Raw genomic sequence first — 24941 nt, 5'->3', positions numbered from 1 at the left:
TGCCACCCCCGAGACATGTAGCTGAGTCCAAAAGTTTGGACTTGCCCACCACAAAAGCTTGATTGGATACAGTCAGATGTCTGAGAGAACGAGTCTATATTTTTGAGTGGTCTTTTATGCTTTTAGGTTGTAGAAAGGCGTCTTAACAAATAGTTCATATTTTGTATGAATGATGTTTTGTACATAGAGAACAAAAGCAGTAAAGTGGTAACTGAAAGGGCAGAGAGAGACAAAGATACCTCTGAGTGACATGTAAATAAGAATAGATGTGAATAGATGCAGATTTAAACAGAAACATATTCCTGTCAAGAGCACAATAATGTCTATAAAAGCTGGAATTAACAAGCTATGTGTTGCTTTGACAAAGCTATTCTTCCAACTTCACAACAGAAACGGAAAGTTAGTTAAGGGTTAGCACTGTTGGAGCTGGATCAGGGAATATCAGCGGAGCATATGGACTGATAAATCACAGTTAAAACCTCTTCAATCTATCGCACTGTTGTGTGGTTAAATAACGATTGAGGGTCACTTAAGATTACCTAGACCTGAAAACAAATTCAAATTCAAAGGGATTTCAGGGGAAAGAATGATTGAAACAGTATTCTAACCTGTCATGCAACACTGTGGGGACGTTGACTAAATGTAAGTTTGAATCATTTAATACTTCTTGTTTGGGGGCCAAAGAAAATTTCAAACGTTAATATTACATTTGGTGTCTGAATTATACTGTTTTTGTCTCTGTTAAAAACATTATTAAAGGAAATTAAATTATCAGTATAATTGATTCCAAGCTTTTGAACAGCTGTGTAGAAAATTATAGAATTTATGTCAGAGAAAAGTGGGTCATTTTTAATGGTAGAAAAGTGCAAATATATGTGATTTTTCATTACTGTTTTAAAACCTCCTGCTGTAGTGTGCCATATAGTCATTAGGGGTGTAAATCATACGTTTCATCATGATATTATATCGATTATTTGATAATCGATATGAGACGATATCAGTAAATGTACTCATTGTCTTTTCCTTGGCTGCCTGGTGCTAGGCAGCTAGCGCTACTTGGATGTTCAGGAAGGAGATGAGCCTGGACCATGGATGTATAAAGAGAACTGAATACAGCATTTGAGGCAGGGACTGGTTCATTCCTATGAAAGTTGACCAGAGGCACCTAAAACTCTCTGAATGATCAGCACTGCTTCTGCACTGTGTAGCCCATAGAGCAGGTGCAGATGAAGGTGAATGGGGATAAAATGATGCAATTGTGCACCTCTCCTAGACTTCTGAAATGTTATCCGACCAATTGGATCAAATTCTGATAGTGAAACGAGTCATTTTGCAGTGGCTGTGATGCTAAACAAATGTATCCATTGACTCACAGACACCTCTTTTGCCATTTAAGTCTATGGGGAAAATGTCTTCTTGGGCCACATAGTATCATGTGATGGATGTAATTACACTGTTCGGCTACTACAAAAATTGGTTTTAAAGCCCTCACACTTACTGGTGGCCTGGCTTGGATGGAAATGGTGACACAGAGGTACCTTGGGAATTTCAACATAAAGGTGTATCTTTAAAACAATATGTATCAATGTTTTCACTCTGTCAATAATATCGGGTCGTTGATCACTGAATCTTTATATAAATCCAGATCAATGTATCTTTACACCCCTAACGGTCATTCTGTTGCCATGAACTTTGCTCGTCTATTACCATTAACCTTTTTTCTTTGTATTGTTGTACTGTTCTCTCTCTTATTCACGTCGGAAACACACTGTAGCATTAACCAATGAAAAAGGTTTTCTTTTCAGTCAGGTAAAGTTATAAAAAAGTTTAACTGAATAGGATGAAAATATTAATGGTATGAACAAAGCATCCAGCCAAAGTAGCTGTAGCATGGAGTGTAAAGCTTCAGGGACAGAACCCATCAATGGCAAGCACGCAATCTAACAGCAGCCCTTTAAAGAACATCTAATAGGATAAAATCCCAGTGAAAATAATGACGTCAATAAAAGCTATACCAGTGATTAGAGAAAGCACATGCTGAAACCTGATGAGCAAGCTAGAGCTACTAGGTGAGTTCGTATGGTCATAAAACAACATTATTTGCTCAGTGTCTACACCACTGTGTGATTTCCCACATTACCTTCCAGGAGAAATGAGTTGCAGAGATAAAAAACTGAGAGCAAATGGTGGCACGTTCTGTAAAGCAAAGGGAGAGAGGAGAGAAGGGGAGCTGTGGCGAGGTGCATTAACATACAGATAGAATAGGTAAAGAGTTTTAATGTACTCGGGAGGCCGGGGGAACGGGGAGGTAGAGTGAGAGGTGGGGAGGAAAGAGGGAATCAGAAGGAGAGAGAAAGACAATCAGCAGGCTGGTGCCACAAAGGCAGGCATCCATGACCTTATATCTCACTTCATTGTGGGCAAAGGAAGAAATGGAAGGCCTACAGGAGGACAAAAATATAGGTAAAGGAAAGACGAGAGGGATGGAGAGAAAGTGGGAGCAGAAAACACAGAGAGAGAGAGAGAGCTCTGAAAATTTTAAAGAGTGCACAGGGACTGAATGTGAAGGAAGTGGGGCAGAGGAGGAGGAGAGTGAGAAAAAGGAAACATTGACAGGAGCTATGATGAAAATGCCACCACGTGAGCTACAATGACCTCAAAGCATTTAAAAACCAGAAAGAAGGAGAAGCAGTGTGTGGTTGATCCAGGGTCCTGGATCAATTACAGATACACTGCATATTAATCAGTGGAGGTCTAATAAATAGTGATATCTGATATTCATTGTGACACTCATTGTGTCCTTGCATTACAGGGCTTGACGCTAACTTTTTTCCCAAGGAGCACATGTGCTCCTAAGTTGACAAAGTAAGGAGCGCACAAAGAACTTTAGGGGCACAATGTAAATTGATCAAATAATGTGTTTTCCGTAATAAATGTGATGCAAATAGACATTTACAAGCAAAATTATTTAATGAATTTGCATACAAAATGTACAGAAAGGTAAAATCATCAAGTTTGAAAAAGTATTACAATTTAATTTTGTCTTTAATGTTATTATCTTATATATATTATCTTTGCAATATGATTATCTTATATAATGTTATTACTATCCTAAAACATTCTCCAGGTCCTCTGAAACTCTGGAGGACTTATTTCCACCCTGCCCAGCAGCGGTACCGTGGCGAACGGTCCCTAACTGCGGGGAGAATGGAGCAGGCCTCCGCGGAGGTCCGCTGCTTTTCCCGGTCCCTCTTCTTCGCCACACTTTGACTTATTCCCACCCAGCCGACAGCCTGGCCGTGGAGAACGGTCCCTAACTGTGGGGAGAACGGAGCAGGCTTTCCCGGTGGTCCGTCGCTTAACCCGGTCCGTCTCCTCCACACTGTGACTTATTTCCACCCAGCTGACAGTGGGACTTATATTCATTGTGCCGACAGTGGCTTGGAAAACTGCCCATAACCGTGTCACATGGGGAAGAGGGAAGAGGGAAGGCGGCTGGAGTTCCTCCAACATTTGTGGTTAGATAATCATATTTTTTATTGACAAAAATATAGGCTGCTTTGGCTGTTTTTTTAATGCACACATGTGCCCCTAAATATTTTTTACAGTTCGCACACACCTATTTTTAGTCACAAATGTGAGTGAAACGCTTGCACTGTCGAGCCCTGCATTATTTTGTGTTGGAATGAAGCTTTGTTTGTGAAACTGTCTCATTAACAAAAACTGCGATGAAATGTATGTTTTGTTTTTGTGTAGGACAAAGGACTCAAATCTAAGCGGTACTATCAGACAGAAATGAAAAGTGCATAACATTTTCTGCCAATTGTGTTTCCAAGCAACAGTGAAGTGCAGCCGCCACAATAATAAAAATTTTTGAGGCGTGTTTATGTGTTTCAGGTGGGAGAAATTAATTGTAGCACAGGCCAACACAGGATTCACAGGACTTTGTTTACTGATTGGCTGCAGGTATTCTCTGGCCTCAATTCGCCACTAAAAGTCAACTAAATTATGCTTAGCTTTTAGTTTTTTTCAGCAGCACTGTGTGCAGAGCGGCCATGGCTGCAGATCGCACTTTGCTGGTGCTTGGTGTGTTTTCAGTTTAAGGATCAGTAACAGCTAAAATAATACAGATCAAAATCTGATCCTGTCATTTCTGTACTCTGCTGTGTTCTTTTTGTCCACCTCAGCCTAACTGGGGCTCTACACTCAGTGAGAATAAGTGTGTGGAAGTGAAATATAGTTGGGCACAACGTTGAGTAACTCTGTGTTGAGAAAATGAGGTTGGAAAGACACACAGATTAACTAATCTCCCAACACTAATAATTATTAGCAAAGCAGTGTAGGGAACATTCAGCAGTAGCTTCTTGTAGCCAGAGCTTAGTGTCGCTTTCAGTGGTTAAAATGACAAACCACCAGTAGTACATCATATCAGCTGTCACTAACTACTGTTGATTCTGTCAGAAACTTGACAACAAGCTTAAGTTAAACTTGGCTGTTGTCGGTTTGCTCTCTGAACACAGCTGCCAGAACCTCTCAAAGACAGTTAAAGAGTAAAGAACCTCCACTCTGTGACACTACTATAACAACACGAATTAACTGAGAAATCAAGAGTGAATTGTATCGTGTCACTGTCAGGGATGCTATCTGCCAATGGAATATTGATATATGTTATCAACACAAGTAACAGCCTTAACAGAGTGAAATGCTGTTTGATGAAGTTCAACTCTTAATACAGCCTGTCACCTTGATTCAAGCATTAGCCTAATTATATGTGTTAAAGGAGGCAAAACATCCGATCAAAGGCCCTGACATACCAAGCTGTAGGTCAGCCGTAGTAGCAGTTCAGCTCAGTGCATGAGAAGAGAAACTAGAGTGAGGAAAGCAAACAAATGATTATAGTTGAGAGGGTGTGAGATCAAAAGACATGTCTTATATTAGGTGACAATATTTTTATTGCCATTGAGTCCTTTATCAATAACACTTCATCAGAGTTTGTGTTATTGTTTGCTCGCACATGGTGAATATAATTTGTTCTTTCAACATTGGGTTGTGTTGTTAATGTGCTAACTGCGTCTTGAACCATCTCGTCAGTCCTCCGGTTTCCATATTTTATTTAACCAATACAGATTACCACCACCTGCTGGCATGGAGAGTCTCCTCTCCTCTCATCCAGGTGCAGAATGTGCCTGCTAGTTGGCCATCGGCTGTGGTCTTTGCAGTGCATTCAAGTGCAACATTTTGGCTGAGACACAGGTGATGGTAGGTGACCCAAGAGTCAGCCATCATCGCCTCTAGCTCTTTGATTAATCTAAATAGCGGCCATAATCAGCACTGTGTGAACCAAGTCATGGGGGACACGAGAAACCACAAGAGGACATGTGAAAGAGCTCATGAATTGGTCTCATCAAGTATTCTTCAACATTCTTCTTCACGGTGCGAATACAAATGCAGTCAAGAAGATGTGTTAATTGGGCACTCTTCTGTCAGAGCATAAGAAAAAAGAGGACTGGATGTGATTTTTCCATCAAACGTTAACCACATCCTCACCACTAGAGACTTATACACACAGGGATTAATGACTGGAGTCAAAGGTTCACTCAGCGCAAACAATGGAAGTTATGTTCAAATAAAGGTGAACAAGTCGCAAAAAACTGAGCAGCACAATACAAAGACAACAAGCTCAACTTCCTCAAGAGAAGTAGTGCATGGTCTCATTCTCAAGAGAACTACTTCTGTCTTGAGGCAAGAATTCCCAGTGAGTGTCTAGACAACATTCCCCTTTACTCCTCCTTTCTGGTGTGAGACTGAGAACATACAATCTGTTAGCAGCTCTGCATTTACACCCTCCAGCCCTCCATCCCCACAACACAAACCTCCCCCCCTCCTCTCTCTGTGGACCTGTCGCTGTCCTTGGTCCTAACACAGAAACCAGAGCGTGTTGCAACTCTTAAAAGGCAGTTTGTGCAAACTGCTGTGGCCTTGTGTTAATGCAAGAACAGAGGAAGTCATCAAGTCCACGTTGGGAGGGAGGCATGTGATTTGACGTGTATACCATTCAGACACACTTGCAGAACGAGCTGGAACCTGAAGTCTTCTTCCTTATCTATAAAACTGACTGCTCCAGAGTCACAGTGCAAAGAAACAATGAACTATGACCTTGGAATCTGAATGTGAAACAACAAACCACAGCTGCCTTAAACTCAGACTGGAAGTCTCAGTAAAAATCATCATTAAAGGAATATTTCTACCCCAAATAACCATCTGAATATCACTCACCTTGTGTTTCATTAAATTTTTGAAGGTAAGTGTTTTTGAATCCGAACTAACCCTTTAAAACACCAAAGTCACATAAAACATAAACAAACTAACTGACTGAGGCAGCAGTAGACCAGCAGCTCCCATGTTCAGTGAGGTAAAATGTTCTTGCCAATGGAGTCTGGCTTTGAAGAGAGCATAAATAAGTTTCACTTTTAGTTCAGTTTCCTGTCGGAAAGGGTCGTCTGCTTGAGAAATACTGAGCATATGACTGGATAAATGAGACTTGGATTATACTGCATGAATAAATTAAATAGATGTTTTGTTACAGTTTTCCCATTGTTAAACACGGAACACCAAAAGGTAAAGGTAATGTACAATAAATTAAAAAACTGACCTGGAGATTTACATTTATAAAAGAAGAAAATAGCTCTGGTCTCTAGATGTCTCTAATTTTTAAATGAGACAGGAGGTTATTCCAGTGACAACAAACTTTTGGGTTTCGAGAATTAATTATATCTGTTAAAATGAAAAAGTGTTCATGGGCATGCGTTCTCATCGTTACATGTACAAAGAAAGGCAGACACACTTAAAAATAATTTCCTTTTTGTCCCTTGCTCAAATTTTCATTAGGGTATAACACTTAATTTTTGTAAACTAGAATTATTTGACTCTTGTACAACAGCTAGGCCTGATTCATTCAGGGTAGCTCCAACGCAGTGAATTGAACAAATTATCACTGAAGTAGGTCTCAATCCAACCTCAAGGTTTCTCGCTGACCTCTCTGACATCTTTCATTGGTAGCAAAAAGTTCATTACTGTTGTTTCCACACAGCAATCCCAACTTTCAGGGTCCTTGACCCACAAAACCTCAATCATTGCGAAAAATACAATTGTGTATTTGAAAAGCTACAGAGATAGCGAAATTCAGTTTAATTGAATTTTTATTGGAATGCATGAATATGATCACTGTCTGTAGAGTTATTCAAAACTTATACTTTGTGGTCCTTGGAACTGTTTAATGGAAGTCTTGTTTAACTTACCATGAGGTTATTAGGGGCAGGCCTCTCTTTGGGTTGCCGTCGCATACTGAAAAAAAAAGAGAGATACAAGCAGTCAATACTCAGCCACTATTCAAACTGTGTTTTTAAGTGTGTGAGAGACATTTTTGTTCTAACTTTTATTTCAACGGCATAATTTTCGTTTAGAAATTAATATTCAAGAGGAGGCTCGAATCCTTTCATGCCTGAAAGAGAGGGCTTGATTGACAATAAACACGATAACCTAACAACACAGAACATTTATTTCAAATAGAATCATTTAATTAATATTTCCAATTTCAATTAATATTTCTTCAGAACACTAAAAATGAAGCAGCTACCACATTGGCAGTGGATTTATGTGTGTTTTTCTGAGTGTCCTCTGCAGTATGTATCTGTACACCTTCTGTAAAACGACCTATATCAGGGACTTTGAGGAATTAGTGCAGGAGCCTGTATGCAGTTCGTCATGCAACTGGTTTATGTATCACAACGAATGGGCCATGACCCTCTAAGAATAGCCTGGGAGAAGATAATGCCAGGGCAGGTACCTCAGTCTGTGCTGAGAGAGAGGTGCCCTGTTTGAGTAAATAAAGCAGGCATGGGGGATAAACAACAGATGGTACAAACACACACTCCCCCACACACACTGCTTGCATGTGGTTTAGGTGTGTATGTACATGTTTGTACAACTGTAAAGGTTACAAGAGGCTAATGAATCATACGTAAACGCAGGGTAAACATTGTCTTTGTCCTATTTTATCGGATAAATAAATCATTCCTTTTTATTCAGCAGTGCTGAATATCATAGCTAAACCCATTACAACCACAATGCATTAACACACAAGCAAATGCACTTTAATTGTATACTATTATACCTTTGATTCGCCTACAATAATTTGGTTAATCTATGTTAAATGCAGCTTGTGGTCTTTGTAATTGTTCAGTCTGGCTCCGTGGGGCTCAGATGGCCGACTGTGCCACACATATTAAGCTATTGTGAACTAGAATCCCAAACAAATGCACGACGCAGTCAACAGCCATTGAAAACACACACACACATTCCATTTGAAATCTGAAAGTGTTGAATACAATAATTTCGGTGTCTGTCCTTCTGGAAAGAAAGCGTGTTAAGCAGTGACTGACTCACCACTGAGTTATGAAGTGGACAAACTTCTCACTGAACTGGCTGACTGGAAGAACTGGAGGATCCTGTGAACAATATAATTCAGACAATAAGCAATATTTTAATCTTGGCCGATAACTCAATGCCATGACTGAAAGATGACTGAAAGATGATTTTGGGAAAATTCTGAGAGAGAACTGTCCATTATTTTTAGCATCTCTCTAAACAAAAACCCATTAGCCCTTCTACTTAGGGAAATACCAGAAAAGATGAAAAAAATAAAGGCAGCAATAAATCAACAAATTACATGGAATTGATTAAAAGATGATAATTAATTCTAAAGAAAAGGATTTTGTTATGGCGGAGGTACGGAACATGCAATATTTCCAATGACTCATCTGTCAAATGTGATAAATAAGATAATTTAATATGATATCAGGTGTAGTTTCTTTTTGTACATGGGTATACTCAAAAATTTGTGTGTGAATATAGGTGTGTGCATGTGCATGAACACACGTGTCTTGGTGTGTTTATGTGAGTATTTATGGCACCCAACATCATGTCCTATGTTGGTAAAATGTATCTTCTGACTTAAATTTATCAACTGTAAGTAAATTATATCCTATGGAATGATATCTATTTTACCAGTTAAATTATATCCTTTGTTTTTATTTTATCTGTGTCTTGACATCTTTTATTTTTATATTTCTTTATTTTTTCCCTCTGTTTCTCTTTAATTTAATCAATTTATTTATTATTTTATTTGTACAGGAACAGTACACATTAAAAAGTGTTGCTGTATATATGCCAGTGTTAGCCAAAGATTAAGTTTCAAGTGTTTCCCCTTGGCCAGATGTTAAGATAGCCACTAAAACAGAAAGACATAAAAGCATGCAAACAATTAAAACCATGAATCAAAACATGATTATAAAATATGCCAAATGGTTGGCACATGTGTTTTGCCTGTACATAAATTACTGTGTCATCTGCATACATTTGTACATTTGTCAGCCCCAACACACGCTGATAGCTTATCAATGATATACAGGCTGAAGAGGAGAGGTACAAGAATAGAGCCCTGTGGCATACCAACATCATAATTAAGCATGGGTGACAATTCACGATTGACCTTTACACACTGGGTTCTCATTAGGTCCAATTTGAACCAGCATAAGGTGTCAGAAGAAAAATTTAATTTTGCCATTTTGCTGATTAGTATAGAACAATTTACAGTATCGAAATACAGTTCCAACAACTGCCCCCTTATCCTATTAGGCTTTGATATTTGGCTGTTGCAGTGGAATGATGGGCTCTGAAGCCAAACTGCATGGAGTTCAGTGTAAAGAAGCTGCTGTCGAGTTGAGCATTTAGTTTTTCTGCTGAGCATCTATCAGTGACCTTGGACAAAATCAGGAGAATGCTTACTGGCCTGCAACTGCTGATGTTGGCAGTATCACCCACTTTAAAAATGGGTGTTATCATGGCCGAATTCCAGACTCCATAATATATCTTCTGATCAAAAGACATATTAATAATCTTGGTGATGGGATATGAAAGTGACTCTTTAAACATCCTAAGGAACACAGAGTCCAAGCATGTCTGAAGCTTTTGAGTTTCGTGGGGGGTCTATCACCCTATGTACGACTGTTTGTGTGATGGGTGTTAAGTTAAAGACTGCTTGTGTCTCGTCCACAGACACAGAAGTAGTGGGCCTAGTGTTCAATCTCTGGGTAAAAGACTTCACTGGTTTACCAAAACAGGTATTAAAAGCGGTCAAAATTTTCTTTGAGTCTTGTGTTAAGTTGCCATTCAAGTTACTTTGTATTTGGTGTTTTGCTTTGTCAGTGGTTTTCCCTGACAAAATTTTCAGATATTTTTCAAATTAATTTCAGTGTGCCCTTTGCTTATCATATTAATGAAAAAGTTGGCTTTGGCCTTTCTAATTTCTTTGGGGACCTTTAATGATTTGTAACCCCAGTATTACTATGTCATATAATTTCATTAAATGCATAACAAATAAACAAATAATAAAATAAAACTAAGATTAAGAGTTTTTAATTAAATAGTAGATTAATAAATAAAATGCTGAATTTCTTGTGGAAAATAAATTTAAAAGTGATGTAATCTAAGGTTAATTGTTTTTTGTCCACTGGAGACAAAAAACATAGAAATAAATTTACAGATACACAGCCACTACCAAGTTATTGTGGCCACCAACTGCCATCCATGGAGCGACATTAGAACAGAATTTCAAAGGGCGAAAAGTTGCTGTTTCTACAAGCTTTAGTGCTTATTCAAAAAAGACAAGGTCCCAAAGGTGGACGAGTTAAATAAGATCAACAAAACACTGTTTATGTCATTATATAATTACTGATACAACATACAGTACGTTCAAAGAGTATATCACATTGAAACCCTGGATCCGCTGAGGTTCAGAGTTAAATTCCTTCATTGTAGGAGCACTTTGTGTCTGATCTCAAGGCTGCATGCTCCACTCTTTATCCTCTGTATTCACTGTATTCATTAGCAATCAAGTTAATATACAAAACCTGCTGGGTGACACAACATTTGGCTCACAGGGTCAACCAATCAAAAGATCTGGTGATTCAAAAGGGTAAAAATGCAGATTCAAAAGAAAGTACTGTATATTAGAGCTGTCACTGTGGTTTCTACCTGTTTCAGACTCTTAAATTTAATACTTTTCAAGACCTTTTCGAGATAGTTTGGACCCATTTGAGTGATTTTGGGGAAAAATTATCTTTTTCTGATTCAAGCATTGCAGAATCAAGTTAAGTAGTATATATGTAGTTCCGTGCAGCGGTAGGTTTTATGTAGAAATATGTTTATTAGAGTGAGTTAGGTTAATCAACATTTTGCCAACATGTGTGCAAGTATAAAGTAAAAAGAGACAGTATTTGGTTCAGTAGTAGGCTAAAAGATGGCAGTCGAAACAGCTATACATGACAATTTATCTAAATTGTTCATAATGTTATTACAAATTCTTAGATTCATTCCTATAATTAACTTGTTTATCAAAGAAAGCTGAATGCCTCTTTCTTTGACTGAGCTAAGATGCACGACTCACTGAAAAGAGCAAATCAATGTCACTGGCCAAAGAAGAAACACTTAAAAAGTAAAAGTGATTATGTGATTATATTATTTACATCTCACTGAAAAACTGGAGAAACAAAATAAGCGCGACTAAAAACTGCAGCCTGTCTGAAATACTCATGAGATAGACAGTTTTACAATACAAATCTCTCTCTTTCTTAACTATAAATTTTCACTTCTTCGTACAAAAAGAAGACATAAATTAATTTGTCTTCAGAGGACAAAAAAGGAATATTTGAAATACTTAAAAAGAGTATTGAGGGTTTTTCTTTAAACCAATGGTTACTGGCCATTGTCACTGTATTATCGTGTGTCTATGTTAGTGTTTTGTTAATGAAAAATATGCTGGAATATGTTCTATAACAATCCATCTGAATCTAAATCTAAGTCTTAATACTGTTACCCAGAATAATATATGCTGTTTATATGTATTTATGTCAAATGCTTCGGCTTTGGAACAGTCTTGTGAAGATGTTGGATCAGAGACTCGCCAAAAAGATTTTTAATTGGGACGCCTCCAACTATCATCCCTGGGCTAATGAGTTAAAATCATTATTTTATTTGAACAACTACAAACATATTGTCTCATAAAGAATAGCTACATTGTGGAACCTTACGTGAAGTACAATCTAAACAAAAGACAAAGATCCCTTTGTGCACAGTTGTGCTCAGAACGTTACCACTAGGCTTAGAGCCTGGAAGGTTTAACACCACCCCAGAGGAGGCCAGAATTTGTTTGTTGTGTAATTTAGGTGATGTTGAGAATGAGGTTCATTTCTTGTTTTACTGTCCTGCATATGAAGACATAAGGAATGTACTTTTAAGTAAAATTACCTCTATTTATGTTGATTTCTTTTGGTTGGATGATCATGAAAAATTTGAGTTTTGTTTCAGAAAGGGAACCTTTTTTGTTGCTGAATTTCTATGCAAGGCCTGGGATAGAGGGCAGAGTATTCTGTTTCTGGACTGAGTAGTTAAATAACATGCACTTTTGATTGTTACTGCAACATCATTGTAATGGTGTCTTATAAACCAATGAGGGTTGGGCACATTGATGTGCGCGTGACACAAATAAAAATCAATCAAATCAAATCAATATAAGGTAAACTACACTGTGGCGCCTTCTGTTTCCCGGCGAGGCGCAGGGTGGCGCAGGGTGGCGAACCCCGCGCAGAGATAGTTTCGAGCAGTGCAACCCGAGGTGCGCTCAGTTTGGTAGTTTGGCAGACCAAGGTGCACTGAGATGGGTGTGGCGGCGCAGCAGGGGGAGGTGTCGACAGATCCAGCTTGGCGCAGTGACAGTTTCGTGCCAAAAGGCTTCGCCGAAGGTGCACTAAAAGCTCGCCAGCTGAAACCAGGTCTATTGTTAGTGCAGGGGGAGCGCAGCCGGTATAAGCCGAAGTTTGGCTGACCGGCGGACAGTGCGCACACGTCACCAAAACCTCACAGGCAGGTTTCCAGAATGTCAGGCACATTAACAATGCAATAAATACCCCAAAACCACTATTCAATGCAAATATCTGCAATCAGCACATAAATGTATCTCTATATCGACTGTCGCATCACATCTGATGTCAGATCAAAGGATTGGCACCGTTTGGCACGCGTAATGGAAACCCAACCTGATTTGATTAACACAGCTGCAAACTAATGAGTTCACATCCCTCTCAGCCAACCACAAACAGCCACAGCATCAGATAGGGAGTATATATTCAGCATCTGTCATCTTAGAAAAGTCAAAAGAAAAGAAACAGAGTGAGACTGCGAGAGAGAAAGAGAGAGAGCGCGTGCACAAGAGAAACGTAACATTGATTTACAATTGTGGTGACCTCCTCCCAGGCTACCTTTGTATCATCAGCCCGTGGAGGTCTGCTCGCAGTTCCGTATATTCAGACACTGCGAACTTGGACCTCCCAGACCAAAACATCAGTTTCCTCCTGGGAGAAGTTTGGCCGTCTGACGCTGCTGCTCTCTTCTGCCATGGCGAATTGAGTAAACTCTCATTACGCCTTCGCGCGGCACATTTAAGGGCGAGGAGAGGGGCTCATTTGATTGGTGTGATGTGAATCAGCTATGTAAAACCCACTCCACGCCTTCTCTCCTCCCTCTTTCCGATTTGCGCAGGTAGGAGGGACGGAGGTGGGAAAGAGGCGCAGGTGCACTGCGCCTCCGCCTCGCCCGGTCTGCGAAACTAGAGGCCTGAGACTTAAATGATGTGCCAGCTTGATGACAATTGACAAAACCTGACTGACTTTTTTGCAAAAATAATGCTGATGCGTGAGAGGATAACTGGTAAAACAATGGCAACAGCAGGCTTGATTTAAAAAAGCTAGATGTTTGGATCTATTTTTCTTACAGTATAAATCTGCAAAGATAAAAAGTGTGTCACAGTTTGGGGAAATGCTGTAAATTCTACCAGTCTCAAGAGATACCTGAGGGTCCACATGGATACAGGTAATTAAAGATGTTTAATTCAGATGAATTTGTGAATAGTGGGGATTCATGTATGAGACATTTCCTGATTTCTTTTTTTTGACATTGTGGTTTTTCACTCGATCACTCTGAGGGATGGTGTGTGAGAATGCTTTGTGCAGTCTGTTTCACTGTGTCAAAGCAACAATGTCCTTCTGGGAAAGAGCACTTTTTTCTCCATTAATGCAGATTTTCACTTTGTTCCAAATGGTTTTTATTTTGGATTTTGCTGTATTAAGCTGGGAAGGAGTCATAAGATGCACCAGCTCACTGCAGCCTCGGTGGGTTGGTTTTTTTAACCAGTATTTTAGGTGATGAAAGAGAAAGTTTTCTTCTTTGTTTTCCAAAAAATTACTGTCACTGTTTCATGGCTCAACTGGCCTCTTCATGATTAATAATATGTTTTTTTCCCTGTCATTTTGTTTTTTAAATAAAAGAAGCATTTAAAAGGAAAATCTTACAAGACTAACCAAACATCATTGCTCTTACAGCTAGAATCAAAACTTTTTAAATTGCGAAGATGTCCACGGTTCTCTCAAAATATGAGGATGGAGTAGACCAAATGTGACTAAAACTCACACAGACATTTCATCTCAGGGTTAAGAATACATCTTGCAGCCAAAATGAACAATAGTAAGGTGTGTGTGTGTGTGTGTGCATGTGTGTGACTTGTGACATGTTGTCAATGGAGGGACTATGAACCTTGTCATGTAGAACAGCTGGGCAACACTGACCCTTTATTACTGCCCCTCACCTCATTACTCTGTCCATTTCCCTGCTCTCACTCTGCTTCTTTTCTTCTTCTACTTTTGGCTGTCATTAATATCTACTCTTATTTTTACCCTCAATGTCCTTGGAGAAAAAGCACTGACCACTACATAGCAATAGCTGTGTCAAATTAACACCTGCGTTCTCTTTATTAGTCACAGTGCCTGTAAACTCCAGAGGAGAGCCAAGTATGAAATTGTGTGAAAAGCAACAGCACTAGCATTTTTCCTCTTTCTAGTATTAAAATATATGTGTTTCATGCACACAAAACTGAAAGTGAACACACATGTAAACAGCATATTCTGTTTGGATATTCTGAATAAGGGCAATTTCCCCAAATGTACCATTTTCCAATTAAGTTATATTTGGATTTTAGGAGCATTCTTTGAACTTTTATACAGCACATTCACACTATGTGCCTCAACTGGGTTTTTACTACAGTTTATGACAGATGGCATCTCGATGGTTTACGGTCAGCTGTGTGCGTTGTCATGGATATGTTGTACACAAACCAACCACCCAACAGTTTGCAAGGCTGGGGTAGAGATGCATGCCCAAAAGAAAAGCCCATATTTCTGGTCCGAAGGAGAAACACATCTCATTTTAAACATTGAGAAAGACTTGGATATTAACAGGTTTTTGGATATGCAAAAATATTGCAGTGAATGAAATAGGGAGGCTGTGTTTGCATGGCCCAAAAAGTCGACCACCAGAGGAAAACTGAAAAAATGGTATTTTGATGCAATGAAGCAAAATGGTGCAAATGGCTGCAGCCCTTTTACTTTTCCATATTTTGATGTAAAATACAACATGTTATGCAGGTTAATTGCTGTATGCACTACCGCATGGAAACGAAAATTCTTTTTTTTTTTTTCATTTACTATAACTGCTTATCCTGTTAAGGGTTGCAGGGGGGCTGGAGCCTATCCCAGCCGACACTGGGTGAGAGGCGGGGTACACCCTGGACAGGTCGCCAGACTGTCACAATGAAAGACTATTGCAATGAAAGACAGACAACCATTCGCGCTCCTATTCACACCTATGGGCAACTTTAAAGTCACCAGTTTACCTAACCTGCATGTCTTTGGACTGTGGCAGGAAGCTGGAGACCCTGGAGAAAACCCACGCTGAACACACACCCTGGATTCAACCTAGGAACCCTCTCGCTGTAAGGCAACAACCCTAACCACTGCAGCACTGTGCCGCCCAACGGGAACATTAGTATATGGGAACATTAGTGAAATATTCATTTTCATCAGCCATGTAAACAGCTTAGTGGTAATATTGTCTTTTTGGAATAAGGGCAAAAACCACAATATTTAGTATATTTAAACACAGTCAGTGATAAGATAGACAGGGTTTTAGTTACACATTTATTTAAAACAATAAAATGGTGGAACTAAGAGAGTAATATGGCAAAAGGTGGTGCAACCTGTAATAGTGTTTTCTGTTGTTTTAACACAAACTGTAGCACTAAAATATGCAAATGTCAAAATACACAGGCTCATTCCTCACATACGCAAAAACTGGCTTTAAGTAAAACACCAACAACGCTGGATCACTAAAATTTCCCTATACGTGACACTGATTATCAAAATGTAAGATATCCATATATGAATGTTTATCTCAGAAAATAGAGGTAATATCAGATTTTGTCAAAACCAAAATGAGCAGTGGGTATATAGTAGGTATAATTCTGTAATATTTAAAATATGCACAGCAGTGACATCCAATGTCACAAACAAAGATATGAACAAAAATACACAAAGTAGTCAGATATGCACAAAAATCATAAAGCCTGGGTCCACAACCAGGCGTTTATTCAAATGCAGGGAATTAAACCTCTTTACATCTGAAGCCCTGCTGCGCCATTAAAAACACCTCTGGGCAGTGTTCGCTATTCCTTAATGCTCTGATCGGCAGGCTCCCGCAAAGCATGATGCATGAACCCATTTAAATTAACAAAGGAATGGGTTCCCCTCTAATCTTACTGCACTTCACAGTTCTGCCGCCGCTTGGATGAGCAATATATCATAGCGCATGCACATACACACACAGGCATGCACAAACAAATGCCCTTGAGCACTGCACACCACAAGCCTGAGTGTACACTCCGTTTAGAGGGAGAGAACCAAATAATTTGCAACCACTGTACTATGGTGTATACACAAACACACACATGCAGAAAAACAGGATCAATTGGACCCACAGTTTGTGCAAAGTGTCGACTACACAACTAATTTATGTGTTGTGTAGGCTAAATCTGATACAAAATCTGTCTCTGCACTTTCCCCACATATTTGCATGGACATGCACCTTTTTGCAGGCACAAACACTAACACACACATTTATGCATGTATTCATGTCTCCAGCTGAGAGGAACACCGCTGCAGCTTTGATGTGGCAGCAGGCGATGGCACAAAAGACAAGCAGGCTGATGAAAGTGGCTAGTCTGAGTGAATTATTCCTCTGGTTGTCAAAGCGCTCCACTAAGAGACAGAACACACACTACGAGGGCGAGGGTATAAGGGTACAAGTAAATATACATGTCATTGCCATGAAGCAATTATTAGGCAAAATTAGATCAGTAATTACAGGCTTGAAAATAAAGTGGGAGTTCTTTCATAGTGGAGCCACTTGCTATTCAACAAACAGAGCAGAGAGGTACATTAATGAGGGTGGACAGCAGACAGATGGTGGGAACAACTACAGACAACTTCTTGTTTAAGACCTAGGCTGACTAAGGTGAGCGCGTTTTTCTGCCATACACTAGTACCACGTAACATTTTAAAAGACGCACTGGATAATTACTCATTGTGTAGAAGCACGTAAATGCACCTAAATGGAGGATAGTAAATACACTGAAATATGTTCTGAACATACATAAGGTACCACTCTTATGGCCTCAGTATATTATATGTATAACATCATTTTTTTTCTTACCTGTAGTGCCGTTTATCAGTCTAGATTGCTTTGGTGTGAGCTGCCCAGTGTTGGAGATATCGCCCGTAGAGATGTCTACCTTCCCTTGAATATAATGAAACTAGATAAGGATAATCCACAGACCTTGTTGTGAGTAGTTTCATGTGGGACTAACCATATCACCACACAGAAGGAAGCGTCCATCTACTCATGGACGAGAGGCTTGTGCTCATGACAAATGTTAATGGAATCCTCTTTGGCTGAGCTGTAAAGTTAGCTAGCTCAGTGGAGCTAGGTGAGCTAGCAGTAGATGCATGCTTCCTTCTGCGTGATGATACGGCTGGCAGGTGTTGTTTAGTAGAGACAAAATAGTTCCTACATGAAACTGCTCACAACAAAGGATTATCTTGAGTAACCGGGTCATGATTTCTGGAAAGAGACATTGCTGGTGAGTTTTTCAAATGTATTTTTTGGTGCTTTGAGCACCAAAGGCGAGTACCACCTAGTTCCATTATATTCAAAAGAAAGCAGATATCTCTAATGCTGATATCTTCATCTGGCAACTCACACCAAAACAATCTAGACTGATGAAGAGCACTACAGGTAAGAGGAAAAGCATTGGGGTGAAGTGTCCTATTACCACTCGAGGTGTCCATCTATCTGTTAAGCTGTGACTTGACTGTGACCACTCTTTGTCTTCTCTGTTACATTTCATCTTTGTTGATGTCATGATTTTCAAAGCCTGTCTCCTTGCCACATAAAAATTACCTGAGAATTTGTGTTGCTCTGCATGTGCCATCTTTATATTTGAGATTCACTCAGGTAAAAATTGCAATCCTTTTTTGTATCTGTTGATGTGTCTACCTTCTAATTGCTAAGCCTAATTTTCTTCACCTTATTTATTTGGTCTTTATTTTGAGCCTCATGAGACTCAAATCTTTATTTCAGTCTTTCTCAGCCATGCTTTGCTGTGTGTTTGTGTGTGATAGAAAAACAAAGGGGGAAAAAAGGGAGGCAGACTGTTACACTTCACCCCCCATCACACACATACCTCTAGCTACAATAATATTAATGATCCACTCACAGGAGCCTATTACTCATTCAGCCATTAAAGCAACTTTCAAATCCCCAGTGGATAAGTCACACACAATATCAAAGCATCACGATCAAAGAAAAAAAAAAGTATTTGGATCACAACTACAGTATGTACTACCGTAATGGGCAGTACTTACTAAATGTCAGTGAGTCAGGTATAATTTATCACACCTGCCATGATGTTGAAGTCAGGTGTGTCTGACTCAATTAAAAATACCTTAGCATTAAATTAACTACTCCATGGGATCAGTGCTAGTCCATAATGCCTCAAGTTCTACAAGTTGTACAATAATAATAATAAACTTTATTTATACAGCACTTTTCAAAACCTATAGTCTTGAGCCAGGACTAATGTACAGCCAGCAGAGCCCTGCCCGAGGATATGAGGCTGTGCTCAGAGCGGAGCAGCAATTCAGTACTATCAATGGGAGCTGATCCAAGTTCTTTAAAAGTAATCAGTGAAATCTTTAAAAAAAAAAAAAAAGCAAAAAAGCTGCCTTTTGTACTAAATTATAGTATAAGACAATGTTTTGATTTAACCCTGAATACAACATATTACAACAATCCAATGGAGAAAGTGTAAAAGCACAAATGACCTTCTCAAGTTCAGGCCGAGAGAAAGGACCTGATAATTAAGATGCTCCTCAGATGACAAAAACTGACTGAGAGACTTTTGTGTCTTGTTTTTCAAATGAAAGGTCATTGTCAAATATTACACCCAAGTTTCTGGCTGCAGGTTTGACATTTGTATACAGGGAGCCAAGATGTTTCGTAAAACTTGGACGGACTTTGGAGGACCAGAGAGAATGTTTTCAGATTTATTTTTATTTAGCTGAAAAATGTTTGGGGATGTTTGGCACTTTTTTTGACAGACAATAATGAAGTAATGACTCATGAAAATTGTCTTTTTGATGGTTTAAAATAGGCCATAAATTTGCATTTCATCTGCATAACAATGGTACGGAATTTTGGGTTTATGTATGATATGTCCCAGTGGTGGCAGAGCAACAAGGGGGCCAGGGATGGAACCTTGGGGAACACCAAAGTCTGTTGGGCTACAAGAGAAAAGACCTGATTTCTGAGATACTCCTCAGTTGATAAAATATGACTGAACGCCTTTTGTGACTTGTTTTTCAAATAAAAAGGTCATTGTTAAATATTACACCCAGGGTTCTGGCTTCAGGTTTGACTTTTGTAGACAGGGAACCAAAATGTTTTAGCAAAACAGGGATAGACCTTGTAATGTATGACATGTCCCAGTGGTAGCAGAATAACAGGGAGCCAGGGATGGAGACTTGGGGAACACCACAGGTCAGACAGGCCACAGAAAAGGAGGCATCACCAAACACTTCTGAATAAACTGTTTGATATATAAGTTTTAAACCAGCCTAGAGGGGTGTCCATGATGCCTACCCACGTTTCTAGGTGAACCAATACAATGATCATCTGTGTCGAATGCAGAGCTGACATTGAGAAGAATTAAAATCAAACAATCTGCTGTAAGAAAAACATTGTCATTTTAATGATGTCCTGAACTAGCAACAAAGTAGTGACACTATGATAGAGCACTTCTGTGGGTATTCTCCTGCACACTGAACTGTATATAGTTCCTAAACCTTTGAATTCTCTCTGAGCGACTTCATCTTTCTAAAGAGCGCTTATCCTCTTGTCTCCACCGCCAAAGCACTGCATTAGCTGGGACAGTAAGGCAGTGCTGGCTCGCTAGGGACAACATAAAAATGTTCTTTCGCCTCAAGGGGAGGAACAGGACAAGGCACAGGAAAAAGAGTTCTGAGTGATGCCTCTGTCTAGCTGACTAATGAACAGTTCAGCCGGGTCAATCCATTACAACCAAAAGCATTTAATTATTAATTACGGCCAAATCTATAGGCAGTTAAGGACAAGTGACATTGTATGTTTAATGTGCAATATGGCTGGTGGTGGTGTTTGAGGGGGTTGGTTTAGGTTACAGAGGTGTTGTAGCATTTCTGCTATTGGTGTATGTCAGCAAAGAAGTAAAAAAAGAGAGAGAGGAGGAAAAGGCTGCTGATTTTGATGGAAACGTGGTGAGCTTACACATTCATGCACACGGACACAATAAAATAGCAAGTCAAAGCATGGAATTGTTGAAGTGGAAGAGATTGAATCAAAGCTTGAGATGTGGTTACATTTTAAACAAACAGAAACAAAAAAGGGAACCTGTTTTCAGAGTGGACAGATAGGTTGATTAAAATGACATCTTATGGAATTATGTCAGCTTTTTGTGTTGCTGTTTTATTGGTTTATCTTTGTTACTTTTTCATAATCCATTTTTTGTTTTGTGTGGTCTGACTGTTGCTTTTATACATTGTATGTTTATATGCTGTGTGTGCATTGTGAAAAAAAAAGATGCTACTTATTCGATGGCTAAGCACCGTGGTCTTGAGCGCTTACATTTTATTATTAGTCTCTTTGTTTCTTGTATTTGTATGAGTTTATGCCATTTAATGTAGAAACATGAACATCCAGTGCAGTCATAACAACAGTCCTGGTTAAACAAATGCTTTGGTATTGGCTCTGTAGCATGCAGAATTCAGAGCTGTGTTGCACTGTGTGTGTGTGTGTGTGTGTGTGTGTGTGTGTGTGTGTGTGTGTGTGTGTGTCACTCATGACAGGTCCAACCTCTACAGTAATGTGCGTGTGCATATGTGTATTGCCTGAGGCAGTTGCATAGGGTGAAGGGTTGAGTGAGTGGGGAGCAAAGCCGCCTGAGTGGTTTGCTTCATTAGGAAACAAAATATAAGCTTTCCGGGCCATTAGGACTGACTTTAGATGCAAAAGCACATAAGACGACGACTCACCTCATCAACGATGCATTGCAGTAACTGGAGAGGCTGGAAGAGGAGAGACACAGGGAGATGAAAAAAAACAACAACAACATACGCCTACATGGAATTTCTAGGCAATAGGGAAAATCAATAGTGTGATAAAAAAAAGTATCTACTTAGATTAATCAAATGCAGCCAGCTCAGGCAAAACAATCCTTCAGCTCCTGCATGTTTTTATTATTCCATAATGGCACCTAATGTAATACAGCAGTTTAAGCATGATCTAATATTTCATTGCAAAAATGCAATTTGAGTGTTTTTTTTTTTTTTTTTTCCAAATGAGAGAGCCAACCAAGAGTAACAGACTATAGTGTGGGAGACCTCTATTTTATTTCTTCCTTTTCTAATGCAATAAAACTTACCATTAAAGATCCTTGGTTTTTCTGGATCTGTAGGGCAAGACAGAGAAGAGGGGACGAGGCAATATGTAATTAGCGTGTCATAATCAAGACGATGCACTTGGACACATTATGATCACTAGGAGAAAATTATTGCTTTCCTGTTGGCAATTTGTGAGTATGCGTTAACACCATTTACATAATGAAAACACACAAATGTTAATGGCCTTGTTCTCATTTGTGGAGAATGGGGGTAAAAGATCCACTAATGCTAATTTTCAGAGTAGTACTTTATTCATACCCTCCAGGTTATCGAGATGTGCTGGGATGTAGAATAACTGTTACAAACAGCATGAGCAAGCTTTGTAATGAGCACGCTCATTGGTGTCAATTTCACAGGTGCAACAATGACAATAAACAGGCCAGGACATCTTAAGCTACCTACATATGTGATGATAATAGAGTACTGCAGGGATGGATTCTTTTTGTAGAACAACGCAGAAGTTAGCATCGCCCTGGTTCTCTTGTCAAAAAGCCAATGGGATTTTTCCACTACATTTTGGATTACTGCAAAAAATAAGCTCTACAACAAACAAAAGTTTATGATGCTTAGCCTACATGTTTTGTTCAGCAAGGTAATCTTGACAAATTCACACCACTTCAAGCGTAAATAAAGTAAAAAGCTAACTATGGCTATAACAAACTACACTACAGTCGCACAACTTAACGTCGCCACCACAACAAGGCTCTAAAGCTGTGTTTGTAGCGATGATGTTCCGTAGTCTTATTTAGCCACTTATTAGCAACCGTCTTTTTCAAGACACATAAAAGCTTTAAAATTCATGAGTGGAGTATTTACTGACGTATTTTATGTCATAGAGCAAAGAGTGAAAGTCTCTAAAGCTTGTGTTAATGACAGACGTTATTTCGGGCATCTGACTAAAAACAATATCCATTGACTTCAAGACAAAGCAACTGGGAGTGCTAAAATGCAAACTCATTGCTACGTTTCAGGACTCATTCCTGCACCACTCTATTGGGGTAAACCTATGAATTTTTTGGACGACACAAAAAAGGAAAGAGTGATTTGATCTGAGTAGAAAACATCTTTGAATTCGCGGTCAAAAAATAACCCCAAATAACAGAAAACGACATCTAAGACATTCAATACTTACTTGACTTACTAAATGTCTTTCTATGGTCACAGTCAAAACATATTAAAGGACTGAGTCCTTAAAATATGAGCTACAATAGAGACTTTTAATTTGGAAGATCTAGACACAGCCTCTGAGGTAATGTCTTAAAATGTAAATGGAAGTGACACTGCAGTGAAACTGTAGAGAGCATTTCCTACTTAAAACCCTCAGGGCTGAATTCATCACAAAAATCCTGTTTAATTTCTTAAAAAAAAAACAACTAAATTTATAACTTAATCATATAGAGTGATATAATGCCTAAAAACTAGGCTCAGCTAAATGTCTGAGAATGTTTGGTAAATAAATTGCTCATTTCTCCGGGTCTTTTGACAGTGCATTAGAGCACTTATTGATTCACTCAATTAAATACAGGTTTTCACACTCGGCAAATACCAAGAGACTCCTAAACTGCCTCTATATCCAGTTTTGCCTGATTCAGACACATTAAAGGCAACTATGGAAAACTAATTTGTTCAGAAATAATTACTAGGACAAAATTGCGTGCTGCTCCAGGGGTTGAAATTGGATAGTGGGAGACTAACTTATTCAAGCATAATTGAGCACTTATTCTTCTTGTACTAGGTAGCTTGACCACATATCGAAAAGAGAGCTTTAAAAATACCTCCCTATCGTTCCCTCTTAGCAGTCTCTCATCACTGCGGGCTGATTATCTGGTAGACATAATATTATCTGCATGTTCATCCTCAGGGTAAACTTTGTTAATATGATTTTTATACTTAGAAAAGACTTGCCAATAATACATGTCTTCACATTTTCTTCTGATAGCTGATCTAAGATGAACAAGGATGTTGCAGAAGGTCCTGTAGGACTGTGTATGAGAGTGTATCCCAAAAAACCGCCTGTAGTTGTATGAAACATCAGCTCCTTGTTTCTCTGACTTGGACAGCCTTTTACAAGTGGCTTTGTAACAATTTATGATCCACATCAAGCTTTTTTCGTTATTTGAAAATATCACAGTGGGCTCAGTGTGAAAATAAGAAGTCACACTTTTCAGATGTCATATGATTTCTGTTCCTTTCAACAGCAACTCAATAAACACTTCTAAAAGATCAGATGGCTGTTTCTCTCCTCAAAGATCAAAGATATTTCTTCAAAGGTCACAAATCTCCTACAAAAGGGTTTTAGATCAAATCTTTGATTTGAACAAAGGTTGAGACGCACGTTTTGATTATAGGCAAGGGCAGTCCCACTCTGGCACCATGGAGTTATCACTATGAGAGGAGGACAAATGGTGAAAGGTCTTTTTCTCTGTTCTCTTCTTACTGTTAGCTCGGCAACAATTAAGTCACTGTGTTAGCCTGAGATCTTTGCCGAGACTATGCAGTGCTTCTCTGATGAAAACATTTCATTCTTAGCCAAAAGCTTTAACACTGCCAAACGTAAAATCACTGAGTGGTAAATTTAGATTTTATGCATCTTAAAAAAAACCCAACCTGTATCATTCATCAGCTGCACAGGGAAGCCACATACAAGGTTATACAGACAGTGTGCATGATTCAAAAATGTTTGGGTGACAATATTTATCATGGTAATAAATTGTTAGAGATGTTGTGTGGCTTTACATACCTAAGATTTGGAAGGAAAGGCTGATATTTATTCACATAATTTATAAAGTAATCTCAAGCCTACAAGGGACGCCTACTTAGCCCTGTCTCCTATTAATTACCTGCTTTCTTAATTATGTTATTGTGGCAACGTAATCGCTGCCCCGATTATGTTCAGAGACGTTT

The 24941-nt window shown here is 39.0% G+C and overlaps 1 protein-coding gene across 2 annotated transcripts in view; it reads right to left on the bottom strand.

Moving 5' to 3' along the window:
* Nucleotides 1–24941, bottom strand: part of map2k5 (mitogen-activated protein kinase kinase 5) — a 91012-nt gene that overhangs the window by 25747 nt on the left and 40324 nt on the right. For both annotated transcript variants that reach the window (XR_007451222.1, XM_049599558.1), the window contains exons 18-21: nucleotides 22019–22045; nucleotides 21630–21662; nucleotides 8446–8507; nucleotides 7299–7344 (exon numbers count right to left, since the gene is read on the bottom strand). Coding sequence is in view for 1 of the 2 variants with exons in the window: in XM_049599558.1 (XP_049455515.1) it covers nucleotides 7299–7344; nucleotides 8446–8507; nucleotides 21630–21662; nucleotides 22019–22045 (168 nt within the window). In the remaining variant the exon portion in view is untranslated. The remainder of the gene's footprint in view (nucleotides 1–7298; nucleotides 7345–8445; nucleotides 8508–21629; nucleotides 21663–22018; nucleotides 22046–24941) is intronic.

This window comes from Epinephelus fuscoguttatus, linkage group LG2 (assembly GCF_011397635.1).
Source record: "Epinephelus fuscoguttatus linkage group LG2, E.fuscoguttatus.final_Chr_v1".
NCBI classification, from domain to species: Eukaryota; Metazoa; Chordata; class Actinopteri; order Perciformes; family Serranidae; genus Epinephelus; species Epinephelus fuscoguttatus.
The sequence above is the reverse complement of the archived record's forward strand: the minus strand, read 5'-3'. Positions and strand labels throughout refer to the sequence as shown.